We start from the raw sequence: 25,592 nt of genomic DNA, 5'->3' as shown, positions 1-25,592 counted from the left end.
GTTTGCTATAGTGATGTCTGCAGTACTTCATCATTTTTAAATGACCTAACCAATCAGGCTTCCATCAATTCCCTTTGGATTCTTTTCCATGGTCTATCAGGTCTGACCACTAGATAACATTTCCAGAAAATTAATCCAAATTTTAATTTAAGATCATCCTATTACTCCTAGATATGGCCACCCTAAATGATTCTTCTCGTGCTGCAACAAGCAAAATGGATGCTGGATTTCTTTTAAAAGATCATCATAGTGGAAAAGCACCACCCACTCTTGTGGCTGAGCAACTGACATTCAATGATGTAACACAGCTTACACATGACTCCTCCCTCGCCCCTGGTGAAGAAGTATTGCAGGGCCATTCCAGTGAATTGCTGGAAAGACAGATGTTTCACATCAGCCATGTCATGTTTGTGTTAAATAACAGATATTTTTAACATATTGTGTTACTCCATCCATCTTAGTGAATTGCCCGTCTTGTAAAATTCTTTTAATTATGTTATTTTCTCTCCATTATCTTCATCATCTACAATTATTTATAGTATTATTGTCTTGGTTTCAAACACAAGTTATAAACATTGTTGCAACAGTTCCTAACTGGGGGTTTACTTATTTATTTGTCTGTGTGTGTGCACGTGGGCACAAGAATAAAATAATTATTTGAAATGTTTCAACAGGGGTTTCTTGCTCTCACACACACACCTCCCAAAAGGAAAATTTTAAGGTAATGTTGAGCAGATCAAGTTTGTTTTTTCATTAGGGATCTCAAAGAATCAATCTTCCGGAGGATGGCACAGCTCTGTCCTGGGCCTGAAACTCCGCCAGCCACTTACTTCTGGGGGAGCAGAGCAACCTCTGAGCAGAGTTTGGCAGGAGTAAGTGCTTTGCTGGATTAAGTTTCAGCATAATGTTCTCGATAGGAATCAGAGCAGCATCCCTAAAGTGCACTGGGAGGCTAAAACGCCAACCATCAAGATGGATGGTTTGTTTTTATTTTTATAGAGATTTTCTAAACCTCAACTTTCACCCCTCACCCCCCTCTCTCTCCTCCCTCCCATTCCCAGCCACCTCCAAAGGCCCATCTGTCTATTTCATTTAATAGAAACCTATATTTCCTAGCTAATGGATGCACTTGGCTAAGAAGAGATAATCTCTTTGTGTTCGCTTCAGTTGTCTCACTCCTGTTATCATATTAATACTGATTAAATATGAAACCCAACACTTAAGACAGACCCCATGCATTATTTAAAAGGGACAAAAACCCATGAATTTGGACTTGCACATGCTAATCTACATGGAATGTGGTCCCCACTGGAAAGACTCTCCTTCATGTTTGGATGCCACCCATATTGATTTTCACAGGACAGTCCTGCTTTGTTGGAGCTGTCCTATATGGGATCACAGGACATCAGAGGTTTCCTGAAATAGCTGTGGGGTTGAAACAGCCCTACATTAGGAGAGCGGTCCTGTTGTCATATCATTATAATCCAAGTAGCAGGGAAGTTTAAGGTCAATCTCTGGCTCTGTCAGGAACTTCCTGCAAATCACAATATTTCTTCATGCCTCCGTTTCCCTATCTGAAAACAAAGACAATAGCTATGTCAAAGTGGGGTCGTAAAGCCAATTCATTAATGACTCTAAGGTGCTTCACATTGTATCTTCAGATTGGAGCTCTAAAGACAACTAAAATATAATCATCAAATAAGCAAAACTCATTCTACAAGTTTTAGGATTCAAGATATTTTTTTAAAATGGACCACATTTTTTAAGGAGAGGGGAAGGGCTCCAGTCATATCTTATGAGAAGAATAAGATTTTATCATAACACTGAAAGGAAAAAAATCCACCTTCAAATTCCAAAAAACAATGACACATGCCCTACTGCAAGGAAAAATCAGAAGAAATTTTCAAGAAATCATCAATGAGTTAATATGGCAAGTGTACCATCCTACACGTGTTCGGAGAGGAACAGGGTGGGAGAGGACAGTTGTGGAGGTAATTCACTATTCAAAGATAAATTAACAAATCAATAGAATAATGTGTCTCTTCTGTTACAACTGCCTGTGAAAACTAGCAGCCAAGCAGGTGATTGAGGAAGAAAACAAGTAATACTTAAACTTCACACACAACTTATTCTATTCTAGTTTTTATATTACATCCTTCACTGTGGTATTTTATATTACATCCTTCACTGTGGTCCCATTCTTTTTACTCAGTTCTTTCTTTGAAAACTCTGTTGAATAGTATGTGCAAAATGTGACAAACTTTTAAGAATTATCTGCTGTGGTACATTGTCTTTGGATTTTTGATGTTGTCTGTTTAAATACATGACAATCACCACTTTTTGAGAGAGTTATTAACACTGCTGCTATTTTTGTAGGACCTATTGTATTATGTTTATTGCTGTGCTACACCAAATCTGCAGAGGGAGTACAAATTAATCAGATTTATTCCCAGAGGTGTGCAGACATCAAGTACATTGGTTTATGAATATGGAGGTAATCAATTAGAGCATTGTTAGCATCCACTCCATTACAAAACAAAAACAAAACCACCACACACATAAACAGACCAATATCCTCTACCCAAATATTTGCTATGCATTATTAAAGTTAGTCCCTTAAAGTAATTGGAAGTGTCCACTTAAGCTATATCCACATTCCTCAGAGACTGAAGACTGGTCAGAGAGTTCCGGGCATCCCCTTTCTCGTGGTACCTTTTCTGAAAAGGGATGCTACGTGTCCTGCACAACTTTGGAGGAGATGAGGTTACACTATGGTCAGAAAAGCTCCCTTGAGATGTCAAGAAGGCTAACCTAACCTTGTGAGATCCATATAAACAAACAACTGAACATGGAGAGCCTTGAACTGAGGGACTGCTGTTTACCTAACCCCTGAACTGCAAAAGACATTAATCCCTGCCTTATTAAAGAAATGCATGCACTAGCTTGGCATGCCTGCTCGAGCAGCTCTCTCATATTCACAGCTTCTCAGGGGTTGAAGGAAGTTCTGACGGGCCCTGTCCCATAAATAAAATCCTTCTGGCTTGTGATAGCTAAATTTGTATTAAGACAGGCTGAGACAGATCCAGTTAGAAGCCACAGGTGGAGGGTGGATTGAAGTGCCCTATATAAGTTCACTTAGTGGGTTTTTTCCCTTTTCCATTCCAAGTCAGCTCTAACTATTTGGTAAAATGAAACTAGCAGGGAACCCAAAACTTCCCTCCATCAGCAGTATAAATATAGTAGAGCTGTATTCAAAAACCAGAAACATGCCTACATAACCAGCGAGCATACATTTTAAATACAGAGAGATGGAGGCTACATCTACAGTATGGAAACTAACAGCATAGCTATGTTGATATAATCCTGTAGTATAGTAGCTAAAGAAACAAAGCATTTCAACAGAATTCAATTCTGCCTTTGCAGAAATGTTTCTGCAAGTGATTTGTTTAAAGCCACGGGAGAAAACCATGTATCAAGCAAACAAGTTTTTCTTTTGGGGAAAAAGTCCCAAATTGAGGAATTACTGACCTAAAAAAAAGAGCTAGTTCCCATTTGAACACCAGAGGAACTATAATCTATGTACATCTTCAGAGGAGAAACTTGTTAGAACACTTAATAGCAATGAGATATGAAAAAGAAAATCCATACTTCATGATACCCAGCTCTCTTCTGTCAGCAGAAACTTTTGTGCTTTGGCACATTTCCAGTTCTTTAAAAATGTCCTCTCCCCTGCACTAATAGGGGTACCCTCCATCCATTCTAACTTCTCATTTATATCTCTCTTTGCATAGGCTGTATCACCATTGTGCTAGGTTGAGAGAGAATTAATTATTCCTAATCATAGTGATTATGACTGGAGGGACAGAATCAAGGCTTTACAACAACAAAGACCAAATCTGTATATTTTCTGGTAATATTTTTATTATGGTAGCAACCATAACGTGCTGGGTGTTGTGCTGATAAACAGGAAAAGAATCCATACTGCAAAGAGTTTACGCTCTAAATAGACAAGACAAAGGGAGTATTCTTTTCTTTAATTTATAGATGGAGAACTGAGGCAATGAGAGATTAATTGATTTACTCAAAATGTATAAGAAATCTGTGTGAAGCCAGGAATTAAATGAAAATCCCTGAATGCCCAGCATTCAGTAACAGTAAGAATGGCCATACTGGCTCAGACCAAAGGTCCATTTAGCCCAGTATCCTGTCTTCCAACAATGGCCAATGCCAGGTGCCCTAGAGGGAATGAACAGCATAGGTAATCATCAGGCGATCCATCCTGTCGCCCATTCCTAGCTTCTGGCAAACAGAGGCTGGGGACACTCTGCCCATCCTGGCTAATAGCTATTGATGGACCTATCCTCCCATGAATTTATCTAGTTCTTTCTTGAACCCTGTTATCGTCTTGGCCTTCACAATATCGACCTCAACCACAAGACCATTCCTCCTCATTTACATTCTAAAAAGACCAAAGCAGATAAAAGATGCAGCAACAGGCAAAGTGATGAAGGGGATGGTAGGCATCCAGCTCGTTTGTTCAGTATTTAATATTAGTTTTATTTACTTTTTATTAAAAGAAATTGTTTGGGGAAGTGGTGTTTGGGGTTGAGGACAGGATTTGAAGCAAAAATGATTGATTGGCAGAGAAAGGGACTATGGGAGTAAGAAAGGTGAATCACCAAAAGGAGAGAGAAGTGTGAAGGTGGGAGGTGAAGAGGGAGGGAAGTGTAATGCACAGGGGGAATGAAGTTGAGTAACAGAAAGGTGGCAAAAAGTGAAAGCAGATTCCTGAAATTATTTAAAATGTTACTGTCCAGCAGCGCTTCTTGACAACCAATTCCAGAACAGATTAAAAAGGGGGATTATAAACTCAAAAGAGGCAAAAAACCCCTCATTATGTTAAAATCCACAGCACATTACTATGTGCAAAAAGTACTCGCCTGGGACTAGAAATCCTATGACCAAGATTACAAACTCAACCATTATATTAAGAAAATAATTTAATTATCAGGATGGTTTGTTTTCTCCTTTTTGACAATAACCGTTATTTCATAGAAATATGGGCTATGCTTCCTGCAACCATTTTTATAGATGAAGTTTGGCTATTAATCACAACTATTATACTATATTTATATACAGGAAATGCTTTAGTTACTTGCGTACAATATTGCAAAAGAAGATATACTGTAACAGAGAGCCATCATAAACAGAGCTTCTATAGACCTGTAATGATCTATTCTTTGCTAAGCATTGAAACTATGATGAGTTCTGTATAAGATGCAATCTATGTAATATAGGCCTGACACACAAGAGTACTGTTAGGAAACAAACTATTTCCTGGTCCTATACACATAGCCTGGGTCAAGGTTCCAAAGGTGAGTATCCCTGTCACATGACAGGGGTTAATGCCCATGAAGCAGCGATTACTGTTACAGTCAATGTTCCAAACAGCTTACAATTAAAACCACAAAGAAATGTGCCCCAAGGAAGTCCTAATGACATACACCTCTAAAATGTGCCCAGACTTTAAAAAGACATCAGAATAAATGTTAGTGGAAAGGGAAGGTGAAATGGGAGAACAATCAAAATCAAGAGAGCACAAAAGACTTCTTTACGGGAAATAGAAATATTTAATTTCCATTGCTCACCAGGCCTATCCTTATGGCATTTAAATTCTGAATGCAATATCTGTATTGCTAAGTTTCTGTTTAAATATTTTATAATCAACACTTCTACTTGTGCATATGTGTAAGTCACAGGTAATTTTTTTTAAAAATTATTGAACATTACTAAAGAAAGTTCCTTCTTGGCCATCATCTGACCTAGGCCCCAGTCCAGCAATTTGATCCACATAAGTAGACCCATGCACACATGTGTAGCCCCACTGAAGCCAATGAGGCCCTGTGCAGCCACAAGGGTCCTTCCTTCCCAACTATACAGCATTTATACAAATGAGAGATGCTGAAGATTTTCAAGGCTGTTTAAGATTATTATAAAAATAACAAGACTAGTTTTATGAAAAAAATACATATTGTTATATTTCTGTGGAATCCTTCTTTGCCCTATCATGATCTTTTAAGGAGCACTGAATGAGTTACATATAGTATAATCTCATACTGAATTTATACTGAATATCACAGAATACCAAAGAATTGTAGGACTGGAAGGGACCTTGAGAGGTCATCCAGTTCAGTCCCCTGCTCTCATGGCAGGACTAAGTATTATCTACACCATCCCTGACAGGCATTTGTCTAACTTGCTCTTAAAAATCTCAAATGATGGAGATTTCACAACCTCCCTATGCAATTTTTCACATGCTTAACCACCCTCACAGTTAGCAAGTTTTTCCTAATGTCCAACCTAAACTGTCCTTGCTGCAATTTAAGCCTATTGCTTCTTGTCCTATCCTCAGAGGTTAAGGAAAACAAGTTTTCTCCCTCCTCCTTGTAACATCCTTTTATGTACTTGAAAACTGTTATCAGCACTGAGTAGAGCGGAAGAATTACTTCTTGTGTCTTGCTTACAACACTCCTGGTAATACATCCCAGAATATTTGCTTTTTTTTTGCCTCCTTTTTTTTTTTTTTTTGTAATAGTGTTACACTGTTGACTCTCATCTACCTTGTGATCCACTATGACCCCCAGATCCCTTTCTGCAGTACTCCTTCCTAAGCACTCGTTTCCCATTTTGTATGTGTGTAACTGATTGTTCCTTCCTAAGTGAAGTACTTTGCATTTGTCCTTATTGAATTTCATCTGATTTACTTCAGACTATGTCTCCAGTTTATCCAGATCATTTTGAATTTCAATCCTGTCCTCCAAAGCACTTGCAGCCTCTCCCAGCTTGGTACTGTTCGCAAACTTTATAAGTCTACTCCCTATGCCATTATCTAAATCATTGATGAAAACATTGAACAGAACTGGACCCAGAACTGATCCCTGCAGGACCCCACTCGATATGCCCTTCCAGCTCAACTGAGAACCACTGATAACTACTCTCTGGGAACGGTTTTCCAACCAATTACACACCCACCTAATTGTAGCTCTATCGAGGTTGTATTTCCCTAGTTTGTTTATGAGACATTTCTCAGAGACAGTATCAAAAGTATGAAAATCCCTTTTCTTTCAATTGGATATTGTAAGAGGCACAGAAACTGTTTTGGTGTTTTCATACAATTTAGTCAAACTGCCTAGGCAAATAATGAAGACAACGCTAACTGTTTACTTTTTTTCTCTAAAATAGTAAATTCCACACAAGAAACTATAGAAGAGTGTTAAATTTGCAAAGTGAAACACCTGAAAGTCAGGAAATGCCAAAAGCAAGGTTGCATGTGCAACCTTCGTCTGCTCTTTTGCGTATGTGTTATCATATGGTTTTAATTACATAACATTATTTCTATGAATAAAATAAATAATAATAATAATAATGTAGTGAATTAAAGAGAGGTTCTGTAGATCCCTGTCACATTCTAGTCCAAACCCCGTTTGCAAATACAGCAGTGTAAATCCAAAATAAATCCACTGAAGTCAATAATAATGTGCAGAATTTGTCCTTTAGTGCACAGAATATATAGGTGAAATAAGAATGCCCACTTACCTTACCTTTTCGAGCTAAATGTAAAATCACTTCTTCTCCCAAGCTTTCCTTTGATTGTGCCTTACTCTCATGATCACACTCCCATTTTCATATCTAAATACCGCCCACCGCAACCCTGCCCTTTGCCAACCAAGAGGGAGGAAAGAATTAATTGATGCCATTTTTGCTTTTCAGAGGCGCTATGGAACTATGATGATGGGGGTTGTAAGTGCCTAAATAGGTAGATTAAAAATCCCAGGAATCTTTAGTGTCCTGCTCTAACCATTATAGTTCACCACGACATCAAATAAGTGTAGCTGGAAAGCCAAAGCTAGATTCAAACGGCAATATGTCTAAAAAAGGCTGCTGCCCCACTTCCTATTTCTAAATCCAGCTGATCTTTACTGTCTTAAGAGTTTCACTCTCTCTTCTAGCCTTGCCCAGTTTAATGCAACCATCCTGCATTGTGAAAGCAGTTCACTAAACTATTACCTGCAGAAACTTGTTAAATGAATAAAATTGTCTCATACCATTTTTACTCTATTAATGAGTTTATTCCATCATCTGGTATTTTTTCAGGAAGGCTTTGCTGTCAGATAAAATGCAGTTTGGCATGGCATTGAGAAATAGCTTCTTGGGGACAACCCAGTCCCCCATAGCCTCCACAAGCACAGAGGAACCTCTTGTAGTAAAATCAGCGTGGTTCCTCTGTGTAAGTGAGGGGAAGAACCTAAAAGGGGTTGCACACCTCAATGCATCAGCCCCAGCTCTGGGCCTCCTCACACTCTGTAGCACAGCAAAAACGGTTCAACTGTTTCTGAAAATGAGATTAAGGGAAAATATATTGTTTTGCCCATATTAAAAAGATCTTACAACCATTTTGTGGGGAAGCTTTGGAGAAAGCACTTCAGATACAGCAAGAGGGGTGGCCTTTGTGTCAGGGATATGTCCTTTGCTGTCCCAGTGAAAAGCCACAAAATTTGGCCAAGTTACAAGCCTCTGAATAATATCAGTTCACATATTTTCAGTAGAGACTTGTTAAGATTTTGGAAGCTAAATTCCCTGAAGATTACATTTGCTCTGGGTATGTTCTAGCCTTGGGCTAAGTGGACTTTTCCTGTAATTGTTGCTCCAAGCTGTTGCAGGCTGCTGTGGTGCTGGGCATCGGAAATAAGAGCAAGGATATTATCTGTCTGTGCCCTCTGTACTCCCCCTGCTGGTGCCAGGCCTGAGAGAAAGAGGAGAGATGGCAGCCAAAGAGGGAGTACATTGGGACAAGGAGCCCTGGGGGACTAGGGAGCGGAAGGGGACTGGAAGCTGGCCTGAGTCAGGAAGACAAATTGGGACTCATTGGACAGAGGCAGGGAGCCAAAGGGGGGAAGAAGACTTAGACTGGACAAGAAGCCTCTTTGGAAGTTATTCTGTTAGGTCAAATAGCAGAATTCTGTGCTATGAATCTTAAAATTTGGTTCGAGGATGAGTACATGCATATTTTAGCTTGCACCAATAGGATGCTTTCACTCTCTCGGGGGAAAAAAGGGTTCAGCGTGTTTTGCTCTTTAGCATCACCTAACAGCTGTTGATGGAGCAGCATTTTTTTTCCCAGAGACCGCCCAGATTCATAAATCCAAGCTGAGTGCACTGACTACCACTGATATACAGGGGAGAGTAGGGGAGAAGCGTTAGAATTGTACAAGATGACCCAAGACCAGTAGCGAGAGGAAACCTATAGAGCCTCCAGTTAGATTGGCTAACTCTTTCCTTGTAGGAAGGTGATTATCTTTATGGGGATGATGTATATGTTTTTGCTGGAGGTGGATAACACTATGATGTCTGGGGTTCCTTTCCCACAAAAAGGAGTATAAGGGGAGAAGGGAAGGCTTTATCTAATTCTGTACAACTGTTCAAAGAAATGTCTGTTCACCAGCTGAAAAAGCAGCAGGCATTCTGTCGCACACACTACAGTAGTCTACACGGTACCAACTTGTGGGCCTACCTAGGAGTTCAGTTGTTGGGCACATTTTTCAGAAGCATGGGTATGCACTCAATGAATACTGTATGTCTCCTGGTGCTTTATATTTCCACCCTCAGTGTTCACTCAGTGCCAGAACAGCAGAATGCTAAACAAATGTTCTAATTACAATCCAATACTTGAATAATGGTCCTAGAATCCTCACAAACCCTATTAACTCTAGCCCGCAATGACCAGCTGCCTGTCAAGCCAATCTGTAAAATCAATGCATCACTCTTCAGTGGTCCAAGTTTAGAGAGAACCTACTGCACTTCACTCATTACTGTCAAGAGGTAAGATCTTCCAGATACTAGCACAGAAGAGGAGGAGCACCAGATAAAAAATTATACATATTTGACTTCTGTTTTCAATCAAGAGGAAGTGTATAAATCCTGGCTTTGTCTCAGCCAACAATACTCTCTAAGGTCAATAAATCTGGATATTCAGCTCTTCAAAGGTCAATGTGTGCTTACAAGGTAGACTAGACTCTTTCTGGCCAGCTTCTCCATGTAAATGCAATCCAGACTTCTAGCTCCTTTGTGGTCAACAGGACTTTTACATTGCCACAGTTTAATCCGCTCAAGAGAGGATCATAAAGGGAAGTGATGCTTCCCTGGCAACAATCCTCTCTCAGCCTCTGTCCATACTACACAAGCCAACTTTCACAAAGAGGAAAGGAGATTTATGCTTGAAGTATCCCTTAAGGATTTTAGGTTTTGTTTGTTTTAGAGGGTAGGGGAAGGAGGACTTTGAAAGAACAAGCAGAACTAATCTTCAGCTTTTAAATAAAATGCAACTTATACAGATTTCTTGCCCTTGGGTTTTGTGTTCTCCTCTCAACTGAAAAGCTGCTCAGCCGCACCTGATGCTGACAGTAAAGGAAACCCATGAGGCTTAGTGACTTGCAATTTTTTATTTTATTTTAATAAAAATGGACCCAGATTCAGCAGGCATGGACATAAAAAGTGCTTCAATTCCATTTGGCTTAGAGAGGAAGATTATCCTATTTTCATATAACACCACAAGAAAAGAATTCCAAAGGGTGGGATCCCCCACAAAAAGTAAGCATGCTGGCTAGTTAAAGGCTCTCTAAAACTATACTTCCATGTTCTCATGGTGTTAGATTTGTGGGGGTATATATAAGAACATAAAAATGGCCATACTGGGTCAGACCAAAGGTCCATCCAGCCCAGTATCCTGTCTACCAATAGTGACCAATGCCAGGTGCCCCAGAGGGAGTGAACCTTACAGGTAATGATCAGATGCTCTCTCTCCTGCCATCCATCTCCACCCTCTGACAAACAGAGGCTAGGGACACCATTCCTTACCCATCCTCGCTATTAATGGACTTGGATTCCATGCATTTATCCAGTTCTCTTTTAAATCCTGTTATAGTCCTAGCCTTCACAACCTCCTCAGGCAAGGAGTTCCACAGGTTGACTGTATGCTGAGTGAAGAACTTCCTTTTATTTGTTTTAAATCTGCTACCCATTAATTTCATTTGGTGGCCCCTAATTCTTATATTATGGGAACAAGTAAATAACTTTCTTATTCACTTTCTCCACACAACTCATGATTTTATATACCTCTATCATATCCCCCCTTCGTCTCCTCTTTTCCAAGCTGAAGAATCCTAGCTTCTTTAATCTCTCCTCATATGGGACCCATTCCAAACCCCTAATCATTTTAGTTGCCCTTTTCTGAACCTTTTCTAATATCAGTATATCTTTTTTGAGATGAGGGGACCCCATCTGTACGCAGTATTCAAGATGTGGACGTACCATGGATTTATATAAGGGCAATAAGGTATTCTCCGTCTTATTCTCTATTCCTTTTTTAATGATTCCTAACATCCCGTTTGCTTTTTTGACTGCCGCTGCACACTGCGTGGATATCTTCAGAGAACTAGCCACGATGATTCCAAGATCTTTCTCCTGATTAGTTGTAGCTAAATTAGCCCCCATCATATTGTATGTACAGGTGGGGTTATTTTTTTCCCAATATGTATTACTTTACATTCATCCACATTAAATTTAATTTGCCATTTTGTTGCCCAATCACTTAGTTTTGTGAAATCTTTTTGAAGTTCTTCACAATCTGCTTTGGACTTAACTATCTTGAGCAGTTTAGTATCGTCTGCAAGAGCAGTTTAGTATCATTCCATCTGGGGTGGAATAGAAAAAGGTGTATACAAGATGTGGATATCTAACCTGTTGTTGGGATACCGGGACAATAACATTGGACAACATGGAAGGCAGCCTGACCCAGCACCTTGGGGTGCTCTCCACTTACTTTTTTCCCCATCTTTGTTTCTAATGGTCTTCATAAGGTTGTAAATATGCACAATGTAAGATTAAGTATAAACAATGCAGGAAACCACTTTACTGTACTTATCTTTTTCTTATACTCATGTATATTGATTTTTCTATTATTTCAATTATATTTGTCTCTATTTAATTAAAGCTCATAAAGTTTGTGTGTGTTTCACCAATATCATCTTAATTAACTCTAAGTATCCATCTGAATAAAGAACCTGTCACTTGAAACTCGTGCATGGTGCACGCCAACAAATAATTTTATAATTGCAATCATCAATCAGGCTACAATTGCCAAAGTAACGAAACACAAGTAGTCCAAAAGTACCAAGATTCAATGGCAGTTAGCTAGAGTAGGGCAATTGGTTAAATGCTTTCTCCTAAATTTGTTCAGAAGTTTCAACAAATACAGAATTCTTCACTTCCTTTCCCCTAACTGAAATGTAGTGTTACTGTGGACTATTAGAACAGTTCCCATGTGTCACTCCCTTAATGAGATGCAGTTCAGTGACAATTCTCATCACATACAGTGTATAGTTTGCAAAGCACTCTGGGATAATTTTGCATTTATAATGTTGCTTATTTTTCAGAAGCCCAGTAAATGTAGCTTATAGAAAAGTACTGTACATAGTACATATTTGAAGCATTTGAAGGACGCAGCATGATAGTTTGGAAAAATATAAGTGCCACCCCGTAGATTAGCATCTCCTATCATTTCTTCCACAGTTAAACCATTACATTTACTTGCTGCAAAATCCATCCGCACAGAATAAAAAAAAAAAAAAAATCAGTCAGCAAATGCATATCTATTTTTGCTTGAAATGCCATTACCACCAAACAGGAATGCCGTATCTTGCCATTCGGAATAAATTTTGTCCTGATACAATCACAGAAATCAGCGATGCACAAAATTTTTTACGAGTGTCTTGTTCTTATACCTCCCACCATCCTGGTTTTTCCTTAAAGAGCATACACAAACATTTGGTCTAATCTATATTTGAATTAACTTGAGTGATCGAACATCTACCACTTCATCTGCAGGGATGATTCTACAATCCCATAAAGCTATGTTAAGAAACTTTTATTGATAGTCAAGCTTCATTTTCCTTTACTTCATTTCATACTATTATTTTTAGGCCTACCTACTTGGACCACCCAAAAAGATTTCTCTCCATTTTCAGTGTTTATACTCTTCAAATATTTGTAGCTAATCATCTCTCCCACTTAGTCATCATTTAGCCAAGTTATACGTATTTCTTTTCATCTTTTCTCTCGTAAATCAATCCCTCCAGCCCCTTAATCGTTTTTGTTGCTCTTTTATGAATTCCATCCAATTTGCTGACATCTTTCCAGGACTGAGCCACTCACAACTGCATGCAGTATTCTAGGTGTGGTCTTATCTAGAGGAAGGAAATAAATCCTCTTTGTACTTATATAGTGACATTAATCCACAGACCCCAAAACGATTTACCTCAGTATGTAATTACTATCTCCATTTTACAAAGGGGGAAACTGAGGTACAGACAAAGGAAGCATCTTGCCCAGTGTTGCACATAAAGTCAGTGGCAGAATCAGAAGAACAGGTGTCCTGATTCCCAATGACCTAGTCAATCCAACAAAGAACATCTGCCCTTATCTCCCTCACTCTTCTCCCAGCTAGTTGAGCTACCAACCTCTGCTAACTATATCTGAGGTTTAACAACAAATCCCTGCAGAACAAAACCAACCCAAAGCTATCATAGGTTAACTATCCAACCAATCTGCCCATTTCCACAAATTACATTCCAGCAGTCAAGACTGGTTTTAAATGATACAAAACTAGCTGCTGTGTATGTTAGGTTGAAGCAGTTTTCATCTTATAAGGTTTATTTGTTTGTTTGTTTGTTTTTGGTTCAGATGTCTTTGTTAAGGAATCCTCAATAAACTAACTAAAGAACTTCAGAAAGGTTGAAAATAATTCTTTATGGAAGGAATCTATAGGGGAAAGTCTGTAAGGGAAAACCAGGCTAAAGGCTGAGGGGGAGAAGAATCTGACCAGTTAAATTTAATTAAAAAAAAAAACTTGGAAAACCCATAAACAGGATGCAGACACATTAAAAAAGCAACACTGACCTAACAAAGGAATGTGAACTGTAGTTGACTTAAACAGCATCATATCCATTACCCCTCCCTACGCACACAAATCTTGGAAACTCTTAAAGGAACCAAGTTATTTAAAATTTTTCAAACCTTCCATTTACTTTTCACTACACACACTTTTCACCTATGATACTGTCTTGCTTTGGCCACTGCCCCTTCTTTTTGGTTAGCAAAGCCCCCAAACTTGCTTCAGGATAAAGAAAAAAATAGCTATAATAGTCGCCTTTGTCTTGTAAAAATATTAAATTCTAACATGACCAGAACACAAAGACTCATCAGAAGAAGAACAGGAATTGAGAGGATTCTCTGTTCTATGATCTGATCTACTGTTCAACTTCAGAAAATATCATCATGGGTAGATTGTAAGCACCTTGGAGCAGAGACTATTTCTTCCTACTTTTGTTCAGAACTTAGCACTCTGTTAATACAGAGTAAATAATTATAATGTTTGCAGAAATGGAGAACCCAGGGCGGTACTCATTTCTCACAGTCTTACTTCCTAAAGGATGGCAAAGGCTCACTTCGCAAAGGGAACCTATCAGGCTCCATCCTGTCCCATATGGGACTCGTTTTTTCCATCAAGAGTTTGATCAAATTATAAACACAATTTTTCTGTTATCTGATAAACGTAATCACCTCTGACAACACTTAACAATGCTCACTAAGTTTTAATGCCTGAATTCATCTCTAAGTTTCCATCTGCATCAGCATTTTTATCTAAGAGGTTGAGTATTGGACTCATTCCCACGTGAGCAGCTGATCTATTCACCACTCAGGCTATCCTTTGATCAAAAAAAAAACCAAACAAAAACAATTAAATCGGCTATTGAAAGAAGGCATCAGGGCAATGTTATTTACCAATACTTTGTCTCGGTTTTCCTCTAGAGCTCTTTGGAAAGACCTATTCACACATTTTTTCACCTCCTACCTTAAGCAAACCTATGCTTGCAGCACTATTTTTGCCAACAACCCAATGCTGTTCTTTAGCAGGGTTTCAAATTCAAAAAAGGGGAAAGTAAATTCATCTACCTACGTGGCAAATCATTTTTAAGGTCTCCATTGTGTCTGCCAACTAGGGTCTCAGACCCATCATCAACTGGTGGCTAAACTGGAATTGTGAGTGTCCAACACATTACCTCACTCAAGACACAAATGGGGAGCCTTTTAGTCTAGTCATCACGTTCACCAGGTAAGCCAGAAGGACAGAACCTCCCACAGTCTAACCAGATAGGTAAGAGCTGCACTAAACTGGCTTTAGCTGTAAGTTGAGGGAGAGAGTGGTCAGTCTTGAAAGAGGGACTGGAAATCAGGAGACTTCAAGTCTTTTCCCAGATCTGTCAATGAGTTGCTGTGTCCTTGTGCAATGTCACTTAACTTCATGTTAGTTTCCCCATTTGTATAACAGAAGTAAGCAACACTTACCTCATTGGGGGTAGTAAGAATTAACTAGTTAACATTTGCAAAATACTCATAGATCTTTGGATTGAAGACACTAGAGAAATGCAAAGTATTACTATTATTAAGTCACTCTTATTTTATTATTTGAATTTTAAATGCAGCACTTATTGGTGTCATGACCCAGAACAACTGTTGTCATAGTAGTATGCTTCCAAATGAGGGAAGCAAAAAATCACAGTGACAACACAAATAAATCATAATAAGCCATAATTGACACCGTCCAATGTTCTGTGACATTAAAGGCAAAAAAAACCCTTTGTTGTGATTCACCAAGGATTAAAACTACTGTAGCATAAAATATTATAAAAGTAGAAGATGCAAAAGCAGTTACAGAAGGTATGGATACACTCAAAAAATCTACAATCCACTTATCAAAGAGATTGCAGTTTGTATTTCAAGGAAGGTTAGATAATAATATATATAATATGGAGTATGGTTAAGGAAACTATATCCTGAATTTGTTGTTTTTGATAAATAACTACAAGTAAAAATGAATGAGAAGACACTCTTTCTTGCTAACTTGTTTTAATTCCACATCACTAATCTTTTGATCACTGTGATGCTGCCGGAAACTTTACAATGAAATCCACACACCACAAAAGTACGTTCCAGGTTGCTGAACACTAAAGGGGAAGGGACTTCAAGCCCTAAGTTTGTTGATAGATAGCAGTGGTGGCTGCATCCCATAGAGTTTGATAACATAACGTCATGGCCTCTGCCACTTAATTATAGGAGGAGCAGCCCACTGAGAATAAAGGACCCACTAACTGTTGATACATCTGAATCTGAACAGATGCTGCAACTGGCTCCCTTTTGTGAAAATTAGGATCAGCCCTCATTTGGACAAAGTTTCGATGTCTTCTACACTTGAGATTTCTGTTAGCCGAAGGGATAAGCACTTACTTGGAATTCGGATTTTAAATTTGCCACTCTGCCCAAAGCCGCCCTCTATTACTCCATCCTCTCCTGTAGATAGTTTGACTTTTAACCCCACAAAAATCTGGATGTTGGTCTCCTTCTTAAACAATGAACGACCGATCACACTATAATCATCCAGCACCTACAAAAGAAAAGAAAAAAATATATTATATATATATATATATATATATATATATATACACACACACACACACACACACACACACACACGTGAGCCTAACTCATAGAATAACAAGAACAATGATACATATATGGAACACATTATAATTTGGTGTGCTTTAAAGCTTTCATCAGCATGAATTTGGGATGGCCACAACTCTCAAATGGCATAGTATGTTCATAAATACTTATTCTAAGTGACAGGTTTCAGAGTAGCAGCCGTGTTAGTCTGTATTCGCAAAAAGAAAAGGAGTACTTGTGGCACCTTAGAGACTAACAAATTTATTAGAGCATAAGCTTTCGTGAGCTACAGCTCACTTCATCAGATGCATAGCACAGGACTGATAGCCAGGAACTACTGAGTTCTAATCCCAACTCTTTTCCAAAACTGCAAGGGAACTTCTGTAAGTCATTTTCTGTGCCTCAGACTCATCTACTGTAAACACAGGGGGAATAATACTCACCTGCCTCATATAAGTGATGTGAAGATTAATTAGTTAGCATCTATTAAGTGCTCTGAAATCTTTCCATGAAAGGCAATGGAGAAGTGAAATTGTTATTAATGACCCTCACCACAAAGCAGTTTATTCCATCACTTACCCCAACATCATTTCTATAGATACTCCACTTCCCTCAACATCAGTTCTGTACTCATGCCACCTTGGTTTCAGTCAAGCAGGTGACTATTTAGAATTCCTCAATACAACCCTTTAAACTGTATGTAGAAGTGAATTTTTAATCATGTTGATTTGTTAAACCAAAACTCGTATAACAGTTGTACTGAATTTTAATTTCAAGGTTTGTAACCAAGTAGGAGGAACCATTCCAAGTTTGAATTCTTAATTAAGTGATCAGGCACAAGAACCAGCAAGCTTGGTGGGTAGGGTGAGATAAAAACCCTCCCTACTGCATTATGAAGCATAGGGTGCAGCCAGCTGAGCCTAATCCCCAAGGTGTGAATATCTTTGGATGCTACTAACTCCTGGAGTTACTGTACCTCCCTCATTGCAGTAACAAGTCGTTATTTGTGGGAAGGAATCTGTTTCCTTATTACAGTGGAAGTTGCAGCTGGCTTCAGCAACAGTTTCTTCATTGCACCTGAGTGGTCATTTTAGCCAAGCTATTAAGAAAAACGTTTTGAGAGCCACAAATTAGTCTGAATATTCCCTTAGTCCATAGTTTGATATTCCACAGCATTATGACCCATAAATTACAAGCTACTCCGATTTCTTAGAAACTTCTCTTACATGGGCAAACATTTGCAGAGCCTGAGGAATTACAAGCTACCAGTGTTCTTTTTCATGTTTTTAAATTAAGATGCTTTTAAAAAAAAAATACACCACTCTATTCTAATTCCTGACATTTCTCAGGAGTCTAGTTAAGCAATCTAACACCCCAGTTCTAAATTTTTAATTGTTTAAACACAAAAATGAGAAAGATCAACAGAACATACCAGCGGGGAAAAAAATCTAGAGTTCTTCAATCCTGTAGTCCTAGCTTTTAAATGTTATGTGAAGTACTTTAGAATCACTTCAGTGGAGTGAATGAAATTTCTGAAGTAGGTGTTTCAAAAGGTGACCACCACTGTGCTACCTAGGCACTTCTCACCCTTTCATTTTGAATACAGAGGGTCTCTCATCCCCCAGTGTAGAGGCTTCCATATACCAACTGTTTCATTGCAATTGCCCATAAAGGGGAAGGGAGATCAGCTTTTTAAAAAATGTAAAATGATGATTTTAATGCATTTTAAGAATGTTCCAAAGTTATATTTCATTTAATTATTTACATAATTGAATTATAGGGTGAACATCCTGCTAGCGTGGTTTCGTTTTGACTCATTCAGTCTGGCAGGGCTGTAGGAACAGCTCAGAGTAATTTCTCTTTGTGAACACTGTTAGAGCACTATAATATAATTCTGTTAAAGGAATGGAGTGATTTCATATATTAATTATAGGTTTATTGGAAAAAACACTAACAATTCTGAAAGTTTTCAGAGTAGCAGCCGTGTTAGTCTGTCTTCACAAAAAGAAAAGGAGTACTTGTGGCACCTTAGAGACTAACAAATTTATTAGAACATAAGCTTTCGTGAGCTACAGCTCACTTCATCCGATGAAGTGAGCTGTAGCTCACGAAAGCTTATGCTCTAATAAATTTGTTAGTCTCTAAGGTGCCACAAGTACTCCTTTTCTTTTTGCGAATTCTGAAAGTGTAGCATTCACTTATTACAATTGTCCTGAAATATATTTACCCTTTTAAAACAAGTCCCACTCTCGCACTCACTTGAGTGATAAGGTTGCAAGATAGCATCTTGAAATTTTTCAGAGTAGCAGCCGTGTTAGTCTGTATTCGCAAAAAGAAGAGGAGTAGTTGTGGCACCTTAGAGACTAACGAATTTATTTGAGCATAAGCTTTCATGAGCTACAGCTCACTTCATCGGAAGTAAAACTATTTCCCCATGTTATTTCTCCTCCCCCCCACCCCCCACTGTTCCTCAGATGTTCTTGTTAACTGCTGGAAATGGCCTACCTTGCTTGTCAACATGAAAGGTTTTCCTCCTCCTCCCCCCCCCCCCCCCGCTGCTGGTGATGGCTCATCTTAAGTAATCACTCTCCTTACAGTGTGTATGATAAAACCCATTGTTTCATGTTCTCTCTGTGTGTATATAAATCTCCCCACTGTATTTTCCACCAAATGCATCCGATGAAGTGAGCTGTAGCTCACGAAAGCTTATGCTCAAATAAATTTGTTAGTCTCTAAGGTGCCACAAGTACTCCTTTTCATCTTGAAATTGTAAGCACTGGGGCAAGGACTCAGTCTTCCAGACATTTACAGTGCTGAGCAACGATATTTAATACTCCTCCTCTTCTTCTAGTTATTACAAATATTCTGCAGATAGCAAACACCTTTTATGAGACGTCCCTAAAGTGCTTTACAAAAAACCAAGTACCACAATATCTCTTTGAGATGGGAAAGCAATACCCTCATTTTACGAATAGGAGAAATGCATCATAGAGTGGGTCAGCAAGTAGCTTAGAATCTCATCAGTGTCAAAATTTGGAATAGTGCCCCCTAAGGTCCTGACGCTCAGTCCTCCACACTGACCATTCAACTGAGATTAGAAGAAATTAACTTCTCACTGATTTATCCTTGAAGACAGACAGACTTCTGAGAGAATGCCCAGCCTCAAGTAACAAGGTGAAAAGAATGCTGATCACACAATAAAATAAAATAGATGTGTAAAATAACATCAGCTTTTGAAAAATATTTTCTTAAAAACGAACAATCATTTTTCAAGCCCTGGATCAATTATTGTATTAAAAAAAAAAAAGACTATTTTACAGACTTTTTTTCTTTAAGAAGCTACAGAAATGCATGTTCTCTCCCACTGAAACTCAACACTTCCAATTACTTTAACAGCAATTTAGCTCCAATCACTGGATTTCACAGTAATCCCCTTTGAGTTCTCAGAACATCTACTATGGCAATCACTTTGCCGATTAGCTGAATAGCCTTTTGAGAGATCTCGCTCTCTTTTTTTTTATGAAATATTATTAACTTAAAAAGCTGAATGCTGCAAAGACAGTAAGGGATATGTAGTCTGTTCTGAAGCAGCAGCAAGGGGCCTAGCAATGAGGGCAGACTAATTTTATTAACTTCAGGGAAACTTCAAAAAGCTTTAGGGCTTTAATGCCAGACAGAGACGACCCCAAAAGTCAGTTTAAGTGCTGCATAAACAAAGGATTAGGGCAAGAAAAAGCTGAAGGCTCCTTGCATTTCTTGTTTATATTGTCATATGACCTAGTGGGAGTGGAAGAGGGCTGCCTCTCTGACTTTAATCCCCCATAGTGTACAGTGGCGTTTCAGTTCACTGACCTACATTACGATAATATTTTTTTTAAACTTATGGGCAGAGGTACAGCATCAAACTCACTTAAGAACTTTTTTTAAAAAAAAGGGGGGGAGAAAGAGAGAGAGAGCGCGCGAGCGCACGCAGAAGTGTTTCTGGCTGCTATATTCTCCCTCTCTTACTTCGGTTACATCAGCAGCTTAGAAAGGGATTTCAAGTTCAAAGGGAATGTCTTTGTTACTCTCGTTTTAATAGCTTAGTCCAGAGGACACAATAGCATTGATTTTATGAAATATCCCCTCCTTCCTCTTGGCTTTTGTGTTTACAGAAAAAAGTAAATAGTACTTTATCATCATAGGTGAAGTGTGTGTGTGTGATACACACTCTCTCTCTCTCTCTAATACCAAGTACACACCACACACACACACACACACACACACACTTTGATCTAAACGCTACAGTATTATGTCTTCAACTCTGTAGTTAAGGTTGTGTGTGCAGATATTCAGTGCAAACACATAATTTAACTCCAGGAAAAATAACTGCTAGTTCCTCTCAGGAGGGGAATCTGGTAACTAAACTGTTAAATCTGCCAATTCATCCTCATTTATAGGGTGACACAAACAAATTCACTGTCAGCTCAGCATCCTCTGAAACAACTCATCATGGACATTTGGAAGTCAAACACAGCCCATGCTCTTATCCCCCATCCCTGAAGAACCAAGGGGAGCAGGACAGAAATGGATGGAAGAAAGAACAAAGGGGGCTGTTGGAATGAGGGGAGGGAAATAATGAGAGAAAAGTTGGGACCAAGAGAAAGAGCGAGAGAGTGAAAACATTGAAGGTTCAGATAGCTAGAAGGAAACAGACATTTTTCTTTTCTGATTTAGCCTAACATGATTGAAAATGTGATAGAAAATTAGTCTGAGGGTTTCACAGATCCTGGAAAAGACTGAAGAAGGGATACATTGACAAGTTAGGAAAAATGGAGAATGAGAAATGAAAGGGGGAAAAAAACTAAATGAGGTACTAAAAATGCAAATATTTATGTTTAGAGTACATTTGTTATTTTACAGAAAGTTCACTTTAGACAACATTGTAATCTTGAAGTCAGTGGCAGTTTGGTTGTTTCTTGCAAAAAGTTTCAGAACATGTTCTCAGCTCTGGAGCGGAAAGAGGACAAGGAAGATGCTCCCCACAGCAAGTGACCCTCTATGGATGCTACAGATCTTCATCATTTTCTTTTTTTAAACGTTGACACATATGTATTGGAGGAAATAATCCTACACTGGCCCTTGAGAGGATGGAGGAGATGGGAATTGGCATGGATTTCCAGATATAGAGTCTAATTATTTTTTATTCCCAATATATGGTTTTGGTTTTATTATTGTGAACCAGAGGAATTACTCAGCAGAAAAAAAGTAATTTCAGTCAGCAAGGTCTTTTCCTCATGAGTTAATGTCTATATCAAGGACCAAAAATAAGTTAACATAGGCAGAAAAGGAAACAAAACTCACAGCTTAAGGATTCTCATCTGTTCTCTGAGCAATTTGTTTGAAGACCAACCTTTGCAAAAGTATTCTCCCCACTCTGTCTCCCAAGCAGACAGACAATTTAACCTCGCCAGTCCCCTTGTACTCTGCCACAGTTGTTTTAGTAAAGAGATGAACACATAAAAGTCTGAAATTGTGTTTTCAAGTGTCTCCCCTGTAACTCTGAGAAGATCTTCACCCTGATGCATATTTTTCACATCCCATTCTTTGCATTCCACACCCTACAGAGGACTAGCATCATGACACCCATCCTCCTGACTCTGTCCCAGGAAAGTTGGACAGGATTCCATTTGTTACCTAAACCAGCCTGAGGGTTTGAGTGCTACTGGGCACTTCCTCCCAAGACAAGCATCTTGCCATGACAGCAGTCTGAGCTCATAAACTTTAAGGCCAGAAGAGACCACCATCATCATCACCTAGTCTGACCGCCTGCACATCACAGGCCACAGAACCCACCCACTCCTGGAATAGGCCCAGAACCTCAGGCTGAGATACAGAACTCCTCAAATTTTGATTTAAAGACTTCAAGTTACAGGAAATTCACCATTTATTCTAATTCAAACCAACAAGTGACTCATGCCCCACCCTGCCCCCAAGGTCTCTGGCAATTTGACATGGGGGAAAATTCCTTCCTGACCCCAAATATGACAATCAGTTAAGACCCTAGGCATGTGAACAAAACTCACCAGACACACCCCTGAGAAAGAATTCTCTGTAGTAACTCAGAGCCCTGAACCAGTGAGAAACAATGAATATGGGGAATCAAATAAATGAAGAGAAATAACATGATAATTATTTAAATTGTTTTGAATTTTAAAAACCAACAAACAAATTGGATCTCCATGGCACATAAAGAGCCCTACAGCACACTGGACCATTTATACTCATTTGTAACGAAGGTTTTGTTTGCCTCTACTTAAACTCAAGACTTGAAAAGTCACAGAAAGCTACAGGTATTAAGTTCCTGACATATCCTGGTCAAGAAAGATATTTTTCACTCTTTGCAAAGAAACTGGCCGAAGGCACAACTTTATTAATCTTTTGCTGTTCCTCTTCTGCTAAAAAAGAAAAAAGACATAAAAAGATATGGTAGGAGATCAGAAGGGGATATGGACTATTATTATCTGTATTACCATGGACCAAGATCCCATTTTCCTATGTGCCCAATGAACACAGAAAAAAAAGATAGTCCCTACTACAAAAAGCTTACAATCTAAGTATAAAAGAAGAGACAACAGATGGATACAATGTGGAGGAGGGAGTACACGGAAACTGAGACAATATTGGTCAGCATGATAGTCAGTGGTATCAGTGCATCAGCTGCCTAACTGTTAAGTTTTTGTGTAGCCATCACAGCAGAGGAGAGTTATTAGGAGGGATTTGGAAAAAAATAATGAGATAGCTTTCTGGATGCTCACCGGAGCTCCTCTCAAGTATGAGGAGCAGCAGGAGAGAAAGCATGAAGATGCTTATTTGAAAATTTAACAAATGGGCGATGGAAGCTGGCATCCTGGGCCTATCAGAGGCAGGAATTGACAATTCGATAGTGATAAGTAGGGTGGGAATAGGCCATGAAGGGTCTTGAAAGTGAAGACTAGGAGATGACGTTTGATGTGATAGAGAAGGGGGAGCCAGTGCAGGGATGCAAAGATGGGGATGGCTGTTAAAGTGATGGGTTAAGAGTGTTCTTTGCAGTAGCATTTTGAATGCACATGAAACGGCAAAGATTACATTTGTCAAGGCCAGAGAACAGGATGTTGCAGCCATGAGACCTTGGGGCATGTCTACACTTGAGCCACAGCACCGCGATAGTGTGTCAGCACAGACACTACCTATGCCTACTAGGGATTCTCCCACTGGCACAGGCAATCCACCTCCCCAAGAGATGTGGATTTTTACTGAGAGATGAAGCTATGCTGATATAAATTCCTAGTATAGACCAGGCCTTTGTGCTTCCAGCAAGTGGCCAATAAAACAATGAATTTGCCACAATTCATATAAAGGTATTTGGCCATTAGGGTCTAGTAGTTTGAGACCCTGAACCGTAGTGTCACAGACGAGGATTCCTTCTGCCCGAAGAAGTCTAGCCTCTTGCAGTCTCTATCATAAGGGGTGGATTTGGAATGATGTTGCCTTCCCCATGTGTTAACCACATCCACCATTATAGAAATAGGTTGAGGCTAGGTAAAGAGGAAGTCCATCTCCTTAGAAGGCACGTCATACTTTTTATTGGCTCTTTTCTGTGTTGGTGCAACGGAGGCTGGTGTCTGCCATATGACCTTAGCTGTGTCCAGAAAAGCCTCATTGTTTGGGAAGGCGAGTCAAGGAAGTGTGTAATGATGCGAGTCTTTCACCTCCTTAGGGAGAATTGATAGCACATCCAACATGCTCTTACTGAGGTCTTGGAATAGCTTGAAGTCATCAGCCAGTGATGGAGGAGGGGACACCACCACTTCATCTGGTGAGGAGGAGAAGTTTGCACCTCTAGTCTGGTCTTCTGCTCCTTGAAAGTTTCTTCCTCTGGTTCTGGGGCCCTGGACACCAAAGCAGTAAGGAAATGTCTAGTAGATCCCCTATGGGAGGTACTCTATGTCCGAGAAATGTGGGGCCTGTAGACTTCCCACGGATCCGAGTATGGCCATTGGGAGGGAAAGGAATGGGTGGTGGTACACAGGGGTAGTGGCAGGGAAAGGTGTAAGAGGAGGAGAAGGCAGGAAATAGAAAGAAGGCCAGGGTGGGGCAAATATCACCATAATTAAGGGGGATGTGCACAAGGGACCTAGATTTGTGCTGGAGGGTGGGGGAGATTGGGAAGAAGAGGAGTAGGCAGAGGTGGAGGGAAATGAACAGGGATGAGGATAACCAGGAAAGGTAAATGGAGCCAGTGGGGAGAAGGGAGGAGGAAGAGAAGAGATGCTTTGATGCAGAAGAGAGATGTGTAAGAGCCATGGATAAGCAGCAGATGGACAAGATTACCAACCCCGCCCCACCCCGCAAAAGTTCTTAAGGTATGATTCCAGCCCTAAGGCTGAGCTGGCTGGAAAGACACTGCCCCATCATAAATGGGGCCTCAATAACAGCAGTCCCCAGTGGTGGTGAGGGGATGGGATCAGACAGATAATGGTATGTGCAATTCCTGGCCCCAGTGTTGAGACCAAGCTGGCTCGGAAGGGCTCCCTATCATAGGCAAGGCCACCACCAAAAGCAACCCGTTAACTGTCTCAGTGGGTTGGCTAGCAGCTTATGGTCATTATAAAAGAAACCTGATTTCTGCACTGACCTTGGCAACTTTTCACTTGCTTTCTGGGTCAGCTGTGAAAGGGAACATGAGGTGACAATCTCTGTTTCCAAGGCAAGAAGAGGGCATTATCCAAGTCAATTTCCATCAGCCCCTAGCACTGCAGCATTGAGGGATGGGTTTGTTTGTACAGCACATCACATGCTGCTCTAGAAAGATATTTCTAAATACAGGATGCTTTTAAAGTATTTTATAGTTATTCCTAAAACTTCTCTGGCCTCTCTGCAACATTTAGAGTCACTGCATATTAACTACCATACATACAGGTACCATTGACCACATCAGTAATCTTAGACAA

The 25,592-nt window shown here is 39.5% G+C and overlaps 1 protein-coding gene across 1 annotated transcript in view; it reads right to left on the bottom strand.

Moving 5' to 3' along the window:
* EEFSEC (eukaryotic elongation factor, selenocysteine-tRNA specific) overlaps positions 1–25,592 on the bottom strand; it is a 177,028-nt gene that overhangs the window by 33,479 nt on the left and 117,957 nt on the right. Inside the window, exon 6 of the mRNA XM_038410954.2 lies at positions 16,402–16,558. Coding sequence (XP_038266882.1) covers positions 16,402–16,558 — 157 coding nt within the window. The remainder of the gene's footprint in view (positions 1–16,401; positions 16,559–25,592) is intronic.

Source organism: Dermochelys coriacea, chromosome 7, assembly GCF_009764565.3.
Source record: "Dermochelys coriacea isolate rDerCor1 chromosome 7, rDerCor1.pri.v4, whole genome shotgun sequence".
NCBI lineage: Eukaryota > Metazoa > Chordata > Testudines > Dermochelyidae > Dermochelys > Dermochelys coriacea.
This window is presented reverse-complemented; position numbering and strand designations above follow the sequence as displayed.